The sequence below is a fragment of the Zootermopsis nevadensis genome, unplaced genomic scaffold (genome assembly GCF_977971745.1).
Source record: "Zootermopsis nevadensis isolate Lab colony 2312 unplaced genomic scaffold, Znev_1.0 Znev_ptg000003l, whole genome shotgun sequence".
Lineage (NCBI taxonomy): Eukaryota > Metazoa > Arthropoda > Insecta > Blattodea > Termopsidae > Zootermopsis > Zootermopsis nevadensis.
Genome location: NW_028259135.1, coordinates 13,455,294 through 13,470,117, shown reverse-complemented (window position 1 = coordinate 13,470,117; position 14,824 = coordinate 13,455,294). Strand labels below are relative to the sequence as shown.

General features: G+C 35.9%; 2 protein-coding genes across 3 annotated transcripts in view; both read left to right on the top strand.

Annotated features, from left to right (window-relative positions):
• Nucleotides 1-150: 150 nt before the first annotated feature.
• On the top strand, nt 151-9,531 carry Srp68 (signal recognition particle 68). The gene is made up of 11 exons (XM_022058968.2): nt 151-416; nt 610-676; nt 1,714-1,827; nt 2,371-2,527; nt 3,302-3,423; nt 4,460-4,643; nt 5,602-5,838; nt 5,996-6,142; nt 6,337-6,497; nt 7,534-7,816; nt 8,247-9,531. The coding sequence occupies exons 1-11, from the start codon at nt 317-319 to the stop codon at nt 8,499-8,501; spliced, it is 1,827 nt and encodes a 608-aa protein (XP_021914660.1). The 5' UTR covers nt 151-316; the 3' UTR covers nt 8,502-9,531.
• A 1,361-nt stretch (nt 9,532-10,892) lies between these two features.
• koi (Sad1 and UNC84 domain-containing protein klaroid) overlaps nt 10,893-14,824 on the top strand; it is a 32,143-nt gene continuing 28,211 nt past the window's right edge. The window contains exons 1-3 of one of the 2 annotated variants that reach the window (XM_022059445.2): nt 10,893-11,462; nt 11,808-11,952; nt 13,488-13,702. In XM_022059445.2, the coding sequence (XP_021915137.2) occupies nt 11,329-11,462; nt 11,808-11,952; nt 13,488-13,702 (494 nt within the window). In that variant the 5' untranslated portion in view covers nt 10,893-11,328. The remainder of the gene's footprint in view (nt 11,463-11,807; nt 11,953-13,487; nt 13,703-14,824) is intronic. The other variant, XM_022059453.2, reaches the window with a different exon arrangement.

Below are 14,824 nucleotides of genomic sequence, written 5' to 3'. Positions count from 1 at the left end.
ATGTCATTAAACAGACACAATAATGTCTAACGCAACAATAGCTATAAACAAATACAACAATGTCTATAAACGGTTACGACAATGTCAATAAACAGACAACTAAACTGTTTATTGACATTGTTATGCTGCTCTCAAGGCAACACGTCACACTATTCAGTCTGGGCAATGCTCAAAAATTTAATGTAACGTGTAAAGAGTGTAATCATATATATGACTTAGCACAGACACAGATGAAAAGGAAAGCTAATCAAGGAAATATATTTCAAATTGTTGTAACCTGTGGTTCCACGTCTCCTTACTTCCCGTGTTGGTAATCATGGTGGTTCAAGAAGATACGTGTGCAGAAAATAAATTTGAAAATCATGAAGAATTTGTTGATTCCCAGTCAGAATCAGAACCAGCATTTACAATTGAAAGTATCCTTTTCATAATGTTTGATGAGATTTTGGCTGTGGTTAAAGGTTGAACATAAATATATATGTGTTTTTTCCGTATGGTTGAATGTCTCATAACCTATACAGCATAGGATCATCTTCCTGCAGAGTAATTGTATTTAGCTCTAGATTTAAAAATTTCTCGTTAATGATGCTTTTCCTTATATTGTACTAGTTCTCAAAATAATTAAAGAAGCTCAACAACAACATGGATTACGCCATAGTGACTATCAAAGATACAGGTTTGTCTTTAACACAACTTGGAAACGCCTTTTTTTAAGTACTCTTCATTGTTTCCAATATTTATTTAACACAACAGTGTCAAAGGGAGAATTTATTTCGTAAATATACGGAACGAAGGTTTTTGGTTTATTTAACTACGATGTTACACTAGCTCAGACTGTGTAATGTTGAATGATTAATTAGTAATAAATTGGAAAGGATATCGGAGGAAGTGGTCGTCGCCTAATTTATGGCACTATCTTCACATTTGCTTGGATGATCTGAGCAAAAGCATGAAAATCCTGTAAGGATAGCTGTTCTGTAGGCCAAGACATGAACTTGGGATCTCCCAAATACGAAACAGGAGTGCTAACCACTCGACCGCATCGTTGGGTTTAGAGATATTTTGAAAGAATGAGAGATCACCTTCTACACTTGCTATTCTGTTACCATCTAAGGGACAATGAGACGTATTATGAACAAATTGATGAAGAAAAGACCAGGACATATTGGGGTTTATAGAAAGAAACAGGTTTAGATGTAACTGTGGAAAGTTCATATGAATTGTGTAAGACTTGAGGTTCTCACAGCGGTGAATATGAAGATTTCTGTCTTCTGGGTTATTGCGCTGTGTAGTCTGGTCGATGTTAACCAACGTTTCAGAGGTCATACTGCCTCCGTCATCAGGGCATCATCATCGCCCTGATGACGGAGGCAGTATGACCTCTGAAACGTTGGTAAACATCGACCAGACTACACAGCGCAACAACCCAGAAGACAGAAATCTTCATACTCATCGCCCTGATGACGGAGGCAGTATGACCTCTGAAACGTTGGTAAACATCGACCAGACTACACAGCGCAACAACCCAGAAGACAGAAATCTTCATACTCATCGCCCTGATGACGGAGGCAGTATGACCTCTGAAACGTTGGTTAACATCGACCAGACTACACAGCGCAATAACCCAGAAGACAGAAATCTTCATATGAATTGTTTGTAATTATATGTTATGTAATAATCTTTGTCTAATTGTACCAAGAGTCATTGTTACAGGGGATATTGTTCTCGTCGGATCCGAAGACTCAGGAAAGTTTTACATGTCACACAAGGGGACAAAAGACATTTTAAGAGAAAGGATGTTACAGAGGCCATGCTGAAGGATGAAAGGTATGGTGCAATGCAGATTGTTATAACCAGACATAAGATTTTTATGCACTAAAAATTAACCTAATTTGCATTTATCTGTGGACTAAGAATTGCATAAATCTGCTCTCACACTGCTTTTAAATAACACTTATACTTATACACATACTGAGTTGCTGATGGTCTCTTCACTCTGATTTTTCACTCTTGATTGTTATGCAGTAGATCACAATTGTTTTTTGTTTTGTTTTTTCTTTCTTTCTGAATTTTCTGGAGTGAGTATGCAGTGTTTGTCTTTTAACGCTAAGTTTGAATGCAAAAAATAATTTGAATGAAGGTATTTATAAATAAGATAGCATGATAATCAGCTCTTGGAGTTGAAAATCAGTTTTTTCTTAGGTGGTTATGGTAGAAGTTATATAATAAAGCCATAATTAAAATGGTCCATACAAATAATTGGATTTATTCTAGCTCTTGTTAAACTTCCAGAACTGAAATTACTTTGTCAGGGACAAAAGTCACCTATAAGTGGTGAATGAAGTGTTTTGTTTTTCTGGTAACAATCAGGTACCTATACATACCTCTGATGATAGCAGAAAGAGCCTGGAGTTATGCCATGCAACTGCGCCAGGAAGCCAACACAGAGCCAAGGAAGAGATTCCATCTCATCTCACGCTTGCGTAAGGCAACCACAAATGCTCTGCATTTGCAGACACTTTGTGAGGTAACTTTCACTTCTTTATATAATCTGTATTATTAAGATGGCTACCTTATTGGTTGTTGTGCCATGTAGTTTGGTAAAAGTTTATCATTGCTTCATAGATACAATGGAAAGGGTGATTGCCCTGATGATGGATGCAGCAGGCACCTCTGAAACACTGGTTAACTTATAATGAATTCTACTCTGGCTACCACCCTTGTCAGGTGGTTGAATGGAGAAAACACCAACATTTTGAGAACCATCTTCAGGGTACCGAAGTTCAGTACCCTAAGGATGGGGGCGAAGATGGTTTTTGAAGCATTGGTGTTTTCTCTGTTTAACCACCTGACATGGCTGGTAGCCTGAGAAGAATTCATTGTTCATAGTCACCATGAAAGCTTCGAATATACATTGGTTAGCTTCTATCAGACTACACAGTGCAAGAACCCAGAAAACAGCCATCTTCATATTCACTGCTATGAAACCTGATATCTCACAAACTCCATTTTGATCCATATGCTTTATAACAGGATAAACAAGGCATTGGTATAAATCCTTGTAATGCTGACTGTTGCTGCATGCTGTGCAAGAATTGCTAGGTTGTTTTGTAAAAATGTAACAATGCAATAGAGACTTCTGTGCTTGTGTTAAGAAGTAAGAAATAATGCAAACAAAGTGAAGTGAAATTTTATTACAACATACTTTATATTTAAAAATAAAATAGAGGACCAGTAGTGAAATCTTCACTGCTGTGGGAACCTTATGTATCATGTTAACATTGAAGATGACATGTTACAGAGTAGCAAGTGTGATGCTCGCACCAAGTTGGAGGCGCAGGCTTATGTGGCATGGATCCATGGCTCCCTTCATTTTGAACTCCAGATGTGGATGCCTGCAATGGAAAATCTGAAGAAGGCACAGTGAGTAACTTGCTCCATGGAGAAGAGTCCATTTTGAGAATCATTTTATGAAACCTGTATGTTCATTATTGTGTTCACAAGAGGCTGTCACTGAACCCTATCCCAAATTCTGTACCAATTTTCTCTTGCAAACATTGTACTCAGAATTGTCTAGTTCTGATACTCATTCCCATTCTGACATTTTGTAATGATCTAGTTTTTATTACTGGAGTTTTATTAGTCTTATACCTACATCAAACCCCAGAAACTGATGAACCACCTCTTGTCAGCTGTCTTCTATCTACAGACACCAAACAGTGTAGCTGAGCATTTAGCACTCCTGCATTGTATTTTAGAAGTCTCATGTTCAAATCTCAGCTCAGAGAATGGCTGTCCTGACTGAGACTTCTTGTGGCTTTCCTCAGTTCCTCCAGCCAAATGCCAGGATAGTACTTTAAGTTAGGTCATGACCAATTCATCCATATCCCTTATAATTCATTATTCATTAATAATACTATAATTTGATGCTGTATAGTCTGAACTACTGACATCATTGTTAAATGAACTACAAATAAATCTGCCCATATACTGAGGACATGCCATTCTGTTATGACAAGATACCCACTTAACATGGAAGTATCCAACATGGGAGATGACTCACATGCAGGCACTCTTTAAATGGATACTGAATTTTTCTCAAGAGAACTTGTATATATGATTGCAGATTGAATACTGGTATATATGTGCTTTGGACTTAACAAAATGTGATAGATAGTACTATGCACTCTTAAGAGCAAGATGTCAAATATGAGCCTGTTCAGTGTAGCTTTGCCTGTGTTATGAATATAATCTCTCTGTTGCAGTCATGTGGTTCTTTACCTCTTGCTTAGTTTGTAAGCATCTTGACAGTAATTATTACAAATTGCATCTGTACTGTTCAGCTGTGGAATAAAATCAATAATTCTGGTCCTACCCTGATTTAGTCCTTAATTTCTCATATTTTATTCTTCCAACTAGAAGTACTAGTAATCTTTGTACAAATTGTGTTTGTCACCAGAATGGTTTATGAAAAACTAGCGCTTGCCCTTCCAGAAGATGAGCAGCCAGTGTACAAATCTCGTGTTGAGGAATTGGCCCCTAGCCTCCGCTTCTGTGCCTATAATATTGGAGATGAAAGTGCCATTGATGATTTGCTACAAATGAGAGGTCATGGCCAAGGAGATCTTCTTGCCAATTTGGATGTAAGACCACATAATTTCCATAATTTCTGAGGGTTCAAAGATAATGAGTAACAGTCACATTTTTTTCTCCATTATAGTAGTGGCTCTTTTCAATTGTGTTTCAGATTTGATTCCAGCTATTAGTGTAACATCAAAGATCTCACACAAGTGAAAATAACATTAATTTGTATCCATTTTCTCAGTTTGTGTTTTGTTTCCGTTCAATGTTCATGCCTGCTACACATTTAACCCTTTTAAGTCTCCTTGTGTCTCTCTAATAACAACAGGCCTGCTAGGTTAGGAGCACAAACCATGAAAGCTTTTCTTTATTATATTTTTGTGTATTAAATTCTTTTAGGCCCAGATATTCTAAAATAATGAATATGTATATAACTCATGTTTGAGTAGTATGATGGAGAAATGAAATCAAGAAACTGAGGAATCACTGTGGTGTAACAAGTGACCACTTTCCATGGTTTCTGCTCATTCTCTCATACAGACATGGATAATAATTTAAAATTGATCTCAACAACTTTTTATCTCTTACATCTCTGGAATGTTTGTCTTTCTAAATTGTGTGTAATAACTTACTATCTTCATGGAGCAGAGTCGTTCTTGAGAAGCTGATAATAAGCTTAGCTAGTCAAATTTCTGCATTTTATGGAACCTGAAGTTATATTATTAAGTTCACAAGAGCCAATCTCCAGTCCCTGTCCTGAGCCATATGAAACCATTTGGCACCTCCAAACTCTAGTTAGCTGAGAAAATTGTAATATAATGTTCAGTTGTAAGGACCTCACTTCATTTTGAAAGTACATGGCTTGGGTCTTGTAGCTCATTATTTTCAAGTTTTTTACATTCCTTTTAAATGGAACATATTAAAATGTTACAACATTTTAATAATTTGTATACACTGTGAATTAATTAAAATGTTAAAATTTGAGCTGACGATGATCTGTAAACTTCCTTTTGTGTTTAGTCACTGATGGTGCAGACACAGCGTCGATCAGAAATTCTTTGTGATGTAGAATGGCGTGGCCATGCTATTCCTGTGCGACCAGAGCGTGTAAGGGGTTTCCTGTTATCACAGCAGCAACTGGACACATCACTGGCACGATCTGCAGACACTGCATCAAAGATTACACTGCTGGAGACACTTCTTATGGACTGTAAGGATGCAATTGCTGCTGTCAGGGATGAATTGAAGGCAGATCCAGTAAGTGAATGTTCTGTACGAGTATAAATGTGTGATAAAGTGTGTATATGTATATATATATGATGGTCTGTAAGTGATGGTGGAAACAACCACTGTTCTTCAGACAAGTGACAAGACTCCCGCAGTTGGTGGTAATTTTGAAATGTCACTATTTCAGAACACTAAGGCTCGTACAGTTGGAACACCACTCACTCCACTTCAGCATTTATTATCCTATCTGACGCATATTCGCCTCACACGAACCATTCAGCGCAATCTGCTGATGGTGGAATCTGCACAGGCTGCTCTGTCTGACAAGAATGAGGTGAGCCATATCATGTGAGTAGATTGTGATGTGCAGGGTGAGATGTCCATTGTCAGTGATATGGCTGCTCGTATGTAACATTCAGTCCTTCTGTCTAATTATAGATATTAAGTTAACAGAGATTGTACACCGCCTAGCTGAGAAAGTTAAAGGTTTTCATTGAAATAACATTCCACATTCTCCTTTCTTTGTAGGGTGGAGGGGAAGGACGCAGGACTCGTCCACAAGATCTGACTCGTTTGTATGAGATCATCCTGCAGAATTATGGCGAGATGCAGCTGTTAACTGGCCTGGAGGATGACCTGCAATATCAGCAGGAGATTGAGACAAAAATCAAGGCCTACCGTGCCTTTAGGTACAGCAGCAGAATCTGTTTTCTCCTCTGTGTTGGAATTACAAGTCTCCATTTCCATCTGTTACTTTTGGTGCTTGGAACCCCTTATCTCTCAGCTGAAAATTTGTATGCCATCATTTTGTACTCACCTTTGATTTTTAGCCATTACCTATGAATCATGGAAGGATGATGTAATAGGAATGTCCCTTTTTTTCTTTATATTTTAGGACCTTCACTCTTTATAAACTGAGTTGTTTTCACATCCCTTTGTATATATTTTTTCTGTTTAGTGTAGGGGTTTCTGCCACATTCAGTTCCATAACACTGATCTTTGTTGTAATGTCATGTCTAGCACCTGCATACAATGAAACATCATGTATAAACTATATTTTGCTGACAACTCTCAAGTGTTTTTACTATCCAAATTTTATACATTTATACCTTTTTCGTCTTCTTTACATGTTACATTTTCAAGGTGTGCATAATATTTACCTCATTCACACTGTCATCTTCACTTAACCCATGCTCAGGTAATGTGTGGTACACCTGAACACTACAGTGCATAATATTTACAGATCATACAACTACTGTTGAAATGGCCCAAGGGATTAATGTCCCAAACACAGTGTTCCTCATTATGTAAAGCCTTCCATTTTCTGCTCTATCTATCTTAGGTCCATATATTTTCCTTACAGTGTATGTTCTTTTGGCAGAGTAAGAAAACATGTTTCACAGCCACAGGATAAGTGGGAGAGTTACAGTTTTATTGCCACAATTTTGTTAAGTGGACAACTTTCTTAAATTTACTTTTCTCATAATATTATAGTCAATATGCATATAATCTTTTTTTGTTCCTTCCTGATATTTGAACTTTTAAAGTTTTGGGTTTAAGTTAATGTATGCCTTCGACACGGTAGGTCATGCCAACAAACCTGTCCATTTTCAAGATTTTTGGTTAAGTTTCATAACCTGACTTCAGGTAATGATTTTAGTGAGTATATTCAAAAGAATGCTGAAAAAGAATCTAAACAAGACATGTACCATGTCTATTATACAGATGTTTCTACATCGCCCAGAGCCTTATAGGATTTCAGCGGTGGCGTGAGGGCATGGCACTATACCAGCGTGCTGAGCAGTATGTGAAAGAGGCCCTTGAAGCCAGCAATGCCTCAGTCGCCCTAGAGAGCAAGTTATGTACCCAGCTACAAACTCTTCAGCATGACATGGAGCGACAGTTGTTCTCAGCGCATGCCCATAGTGTGTTGGAGGGTGAGGGACTACAGGATGAGGAAACTGGATCTGCCCAAGTTGGCACAAAGACTAACTACAGAAGCAAGAAAGTATGTATAAATATCACATACAACAGAACCCCATTAACAGTATACTTCTGTAGTTCGTTATATATAGAATAAAGTAAAAAGATAAAATTGTCCCTGTTCTTAAACACTACAACAATTTTAACCTTGGCACTAGACTGAGGTGAGTGGTCACCTTCCCAGTCTGGCCACTTCACAACCAGGGAGAGATCTAGTATCCTTTTGATAGGAGGTTCATTGGCTATAGAACCAATCTGGATGTGGTTTGACAGTGATACTATTTTATAAATTACACTTCATTCATGTTTGTTGCCTCTGTATTTTGTATCTGCCCTCCCCTCTCCAAATAATTTGTGCTTTTGTGTTTACCTGTGTATGATTGAGATCCTAACATTTGCATGTTATGTCTTATTTCATTTTGAAATTATGAACATGAAATGTTGTTTTCATACAGCCGCTGTACGAACGACTGGGGGAATACAGGGAAGATTCATCATTAGTATCTCGCACGCCCAGTGTGTATAAACTACCACCTGAGATGCAACCCATACCATGTAAACCTTTATTTTTTGACCTGGCATTCAACTTTGTAGAATTTCCTTCATTAGAGGACAAAATAGAAGCAGCAGCTGGAGGAAAGAAGGGAGGAGCTGGACTCACAGGCTTTGTGAAGGGTTTGTGGGGGTGGGGAGGCTCTGGCAAGAAGTAAAAGGGTGTGAGTTTTATTCCACCATCAGAGTTGGCTGAAATCTTTGCTGAGTGTCCTGAGCAAGTATTGCAAACTATGCAACACAGTGTAGTCACTCTTCTCAAATTTTGGCAAACCTAAGATGAAAATTATATTTATGTAGATGTATTTTATTGATTGGTGCAGAAATGAAAACTAGTCAGTAATAAAATTGTTTCTGTTCTAACTGAATGTATTGTGTATTAACTCTTAATACTCTATTAAGATGTTTGCATTTTCTTACAGAATGATTTAACTAAGGATGTGGGCTAAAAGTACTGTATACACCTTCATTTAATGGTCCATGCATATAATTTTCATCTTGGGTTATATGTTTCTCAGGAAGAAGGATAAAGCATACAATTCAGATAGGAAGAGAGATGGTTATTTATTGAGTTGACTATGTTTGCATGTTTTTTAAGAGCTTGGGAGGTCTTATTTGTACAATATTACATTAATAAATATCTTCATATTAGTTTTTCTCGTGAGAAATAATGGTAACTGGAATGTACTTCAGTTAACTTCTTACAGTATTTAATTACATGCAAATAACATTTTGTTTTATAAATTCCTTGTAATCTATGGACTTGTGATGGGGAGTGTAAATTCCACCATTCCTAAACAAAATTTGCATTGGTAATTGTAAAAATCCCTAATCAAAAGAGATACATACATTGTCAACAGCAGTAATGATATATTATTGGAATTTTAATAAAATTAATTAATATTGGCTGATAGTAGGATATTGCAATTGATTCAAGTATATGGCATAATTCTGTAGTATGTCATTGGTGTGGTGTGGGTAGGGTTGAATAAGGTGGTTTTGATTTTAAAAAGAGGTATCATAAGATGTTTTAGTTTGAGCAAACTAAAATGCACTATATGCTTATTTTTTATAATATTGGAATGTAAGAAGTTGTATAAATACTTATACACTTTTGCATAAAAATAGGTAACACTTTATCTTTTTGTACATGCAATAAAAGTTACATTAAATATTATGTGAATGCTAGCTCTGATTCTAAGTTCATCTTACCAGACATTTTCCTCTCTATGTTGTTATCAGTCTTATATAGGTTATTCTATATGTACACAGCTGCAATTTATTTTTGACTAGTTCTATTTAGGGCATAAAGTTTGTAACTTGATCAGGCAGCACCATTATTTATAGTTTTGAATTTTGTAATTCTTCCATTGGTCAGAGAGCCCAGTTTTATTATATTTCCAAAATAGGTTATGCATATTTGGTTCTGGTTTGTGTCATTAAGAAAGTTTTCACAAAGGAAACATAACGCCCTGTCTCAGCACGTTTTCAACACACAAAGTTGTGTTTCATGAGTACTGCTTATGGAATCAACTTGTCTTAATTTTATTGAAGCTGGGAATCCCAGAAGAAACTTAATGTAAGAGGGTTGTAATGTACCTTTGTTAAGAGATTTTTAAAAACAAATGTACTTTGACTTCTTTTAAGTTCTTTAATTACATAGAATGGAGCTCCCTTGGTCTTGGGTGTCAAAAGGTGGGGCATCTGTTGGATCTCGTAGACCAAGCTAACTCTCAATCTGTACACCTTTTTTGATACCTAAGGACAGAGGAAGATCCATCATTGGAAAATTGACCCAAGTTCCTTGCCGTTTACATAACTAGACTATTAAATGAATGCATGGGAGCAATGAAAACAGTGGTTTGATGGAGGATGAGTTGCATTACTTTGGTATATGAAAAAGTTAATTGGATAGATCCACACATTTACAGGGGATTTAGTGTAAATAATATATTACAGAATCTACACCAAGGTACTGCAGTCTACATTATAAAAACAAATGAGCTAAAAAAAGGTGGATGATGTGTGTGTGTGTATATATATATATTGGTCTTTTTAAAGTAGTAGTGGTAGGGAGATTGTGTAGATAACTTGTTTCTCCTTCAACAACTTTCTGAAAAGAGAAACTTTGTAAATCAGACACCAGTTTTGCTTTCATAGCTGAAGAAAGTTTGTAACTCCATACCAAGGTGTAAATAAGCTGTGGGAGACTATGGAAAATGAAAGATAAATTTAGAGATGATTGAAATAATTATAAAATTGTATGAAAATAATTCAACTTAATGTGAGATGGGGAGTAAGATCTGGGGTCACTGTTATAAAAAAGGATTAAGATGGGTTTCATTTGTCACTACTGTTTAATGCTTATATGGAATATGCCATAATTAGGGTTTTATATACATTTCAACTTAGATATTTTTAATATTAGTAACTAAACTGCTGCCAGACTATACACTACTACACGTAGAAGTAGATGTCTATGATGTTAATACATTTCTTTCGCCAGGTGGCAGAGGAATCAACAAGCTGACTGTTTAGTAAAACGAATGTCGAAGATAACTATGACGTCATTATCGTAAGTGTAGAATGCGAAGTCTTGACATATATCGGATTTGTCCATTTGTTTATTCTTTTTATGGGAGTTCAAGAGTACTAACATTGTTTGTCATAGTCACAACGCTAGTAACATAGTTTTGTGCAGAACGGGACGTGCGTTCTATTTTTAAGCAGGCATTTTGTGAGGAAGTTTTCAATCTCTGCATGGGTGTGTGCTTGCGGGAGTTACCTAAATAGAATGGAATAGGCTGGTTAGTAGTCCTTGCTGTTACGCAAAAACATCACATTGTTATGCAAAGCGTGGGTAAACAGAGCTTTTAGTATCGAAGTTCGCGTTGCTTCAGTTTAATAGAACGGCTCTTCATCGAAACGAACTTGTAAAACAGTTCTCTCGTTCTTTAAATGTGACATACTAATCAGGTATCAAGGATGGAAGAAGAAAATATTAGGGAATTAAGGAGTAGTAGGTCACGATCAAATACTCCATTAATACGTGCTAGGGAGAGTACTCATGGCACAGCAGAGGTCAGACGTGCTACTTCAGCTACACAAATCAAGGGAAGGTGAGTATCAGTTTTTGTTTTTAACATTTATTTCACCAAAGTACGGTTATTGCAAGGTCAATTAATTTATTGATGTAAGTGAAGAGTTTGTTGGATGAGCTGATATATGTAATCTTTCTTTACATCTTCCTTAATCAGGATGGGGAGCATATGTCCATATCCCTAAATTATTACTAGTTACTGAATTATGGGGCAATACTTCGAGATGTGAGTTAAAAGTAACTATGTAATAAGGTGGGACTTTGATTCAGTTTGTGTTTAAATTTTAAAATTGCCTATTTCTGACAAATTGTAAATGCAAACAACTCTATAGTTTTAAAATTTAATGTTCTTGTTCATCCATAGATTGAGGGGTGGTAACGGTCAGAAGTCTGGCCTAACCTCAGTCACAGAATCTCACATGAATGTTACTACAGTGAGGCATGTGCATAGGAAGACTGGTAATGACAGTGATTCTTCTAATGAACATGCAGTAGAGAATGAACAAAAGGTAAAGGGTTATATTTTAAGGTAATTGCATTTTTGTTGAGCAAAGGTAAGCATGTCAACAATGCTGTCTAGTTATTTAAGACACTTAAAAGTAAATTATAGGAGATAAAATGGAATATTATTAATTTATCTCACTTAACTACACTATCTGCAAAATCACAAGAAATGGACTGCTCTTTTGTACAGACAAAATATGGAACCTTTTACTGAAATACAAACCTCTTGTTCATCCATGTAGTTATAAACTACAGAGAGTATAAATTTAAACATGCAGAGTATATGTTTAGAATTCAATTTTATTTTTATTTGTTAATTGTTAGACCAAAGAAATTTTGTTGGATGCTGCTGAGGAAGCTGGTCAAGAAGTAAGTGCAGACAAAATATTCATGGCTCAGAGAATTCAGTACAGTCATACTATAGGGCTAATTAATAAATAATTTGAAAATGTGGCAAAGTGAAATATTTGGGAACAACTAAAAGATCAAAATTAAGGGAAAATATCATATGGGGAATGCTTGTTACTGTTTAAAGTTTTGTATCTTCCTGTCTAAAGGTATGATTATAATTTTACTTGTTTTATGTGGGTGTGAAATTTACATGCATGCCCTAAGGAAGAACATAGGTTGAGGGTGTTTGAGAACAAGGTACTGAGAATATATGGATCAAAGGAAAGGTAGCTGGAGGATGGAGGAAAATACATAATTTCTGCTGTTCACTAAACATCATTAGGGTGATGAAATCATGGAAGAAGTAGCTGGGGAAGATATGAAAATTTTCAGAATTAGGCCAGAAAAAGCTGAAGGGAAGGAATTATTCAGTAGACCTGGATAGTATTATAATGCACCTTGAGGAAATATGGTGTAAAGGTTGAGACTGGATTCATCTGGTTCAGGACATGGTCTGTTGATGGGCTTTTTTTGGTATGATATTGAACCGTCAGGTTCCATAAAAGTTTAGAAATTTCTTGACCAACTAAGCTATTGTCACTTTCTCAAGAGGAAATCTCTTCTTTGGAGTTGGATAATTAATTGCTGTACTTGGGTTTTGGAACATTAAGTTGCACTGGTGCTACATTTTCTTTTGTAGCATGCGCTACTATGAATTATATCCTGTACTGTTTTGTGTTATGTAAAGGTTAATGAGGTTTACATAAATGCAAATAACACTTTTAAAAATGTGTATCTCAAATTGGTCTTTTCAGTCTTGTTACATGTGTGGACTGTAGTCATTATCTGAGGAGTTTTATAGTCTTGGCAGAATAATATAATCATAGGATTAGCCTCTGCATCACAGATAACCACTGATTAATACACAATTGCATGGGGACTAATTGTTCTGATGGTTATGAATAGCAAATTAGTTAAGACCAGGAATAGAATGGTTGTGGTGTCTTTTAATGCTCTTAATATAATTCCATTAACTACTATTTATTTGTAGTTTAATGATGCTATCAGTAGCATAGACTATTATAATGTTGACAATTGACATATCATATAACAAATCTGCGGAGAATTTGTTAATATGTAATCTTCACAGATTGACAGACGATCAGATCGCCAGAGAGCAAAACGTCGCCTGCTGGTTAATGGAGCTACACTCAGAAAGGAGGATGAAGTGCTTGCCATGGCAGCAGAAGCAGTTAAGGAGGAAGATCTACAGAAAAGGGGCTATCACAAAATGAGTGACTTCTCCAGTGAGGGAGGAGAAGGCATTGCGTACCAGATCTACAAGAAAGCTGGAGACTGGTGGAAGTGCGTATTGCTGCATGCTGGAATTGAACATTTATTGCACTTTGAAGGGCAGTGTAGCATGCACTGATTATTGAAGGGGCCATGAAAGAATAGTTTTTTTGCATTAATTGTTACGAAACATGTTTAGTGTTGATTATGATGTAAACTACATTCTGATTGTTATAAGCATAGAGGTTATAAAAATGTACATGCAAATCTAGTTTTGTGTGATTCTAATTTGAGTGATTGCAATCTCTGGTGTGTTCAATAAAACACTTTAGTGATTGTAATTATTACAATTAGACAGCTTTTATGGCCCCTACAGTACCATTCATTGTGCGAAGTCACATGGCTAATGGATATATCTGCATGTAAAATATTCTCACATTTACTTTTTTGCTTCTAAGGCTGCTTAATCTCTGAATTTGCCAGTATTTAAATATATTTTGCTTGCTTTGCTTACTTTAAAATTCAGTGCCAAAATTATAAAAGTGTATGAGAATTCAGTTTTGCACAACATCTTTAATATATTTGTAAAGTGTAAAACTCCTTTATGCACAAACTTAAGAAATGTGTGAGATTTGAGGTTCTTGTGGTGATTTAGGTTTTGATGTTGGTCTTGCATTACAACGCAGAAAACTAATATCACCGCTAAGAAGTACGTCTGTGTTAAAAAAAGTGAAGATCACAAACAGTGAACATTAGGTTGGCTATTTTGCATTATCAAAGATTTATGTTAGGGTCATAGTGACAGTTATTTATAGGGTTAACATATTGACATGATGGCGGTTTTTTTATAGTTTCCTGTTCAGAAGTAATAGTTATATTGTCATTTTTAAACATTTTTTAATATAGTTTCCACGTGACAAACTAAAGATTTTCATGTTGCTTGTAAGTCACTCTAAAATATCATCATGAATTACACACAAAAATATTTAATACAACATTAATTAGGCAACCAGGATGCTTACTATGTACTGTCAGATATCAGAAATGTTGGCTATGTGCAGTATATATAGCAAGGAATTTAACAGGGATTGCTGTGCCATAGGTTATGTATCATTTTCTTGAGAGAAATTTGGAAAGTAATATAGGTTCAGTTGAACAAAAATAAAATCTAAATACATAGGTTATTCAAACTAT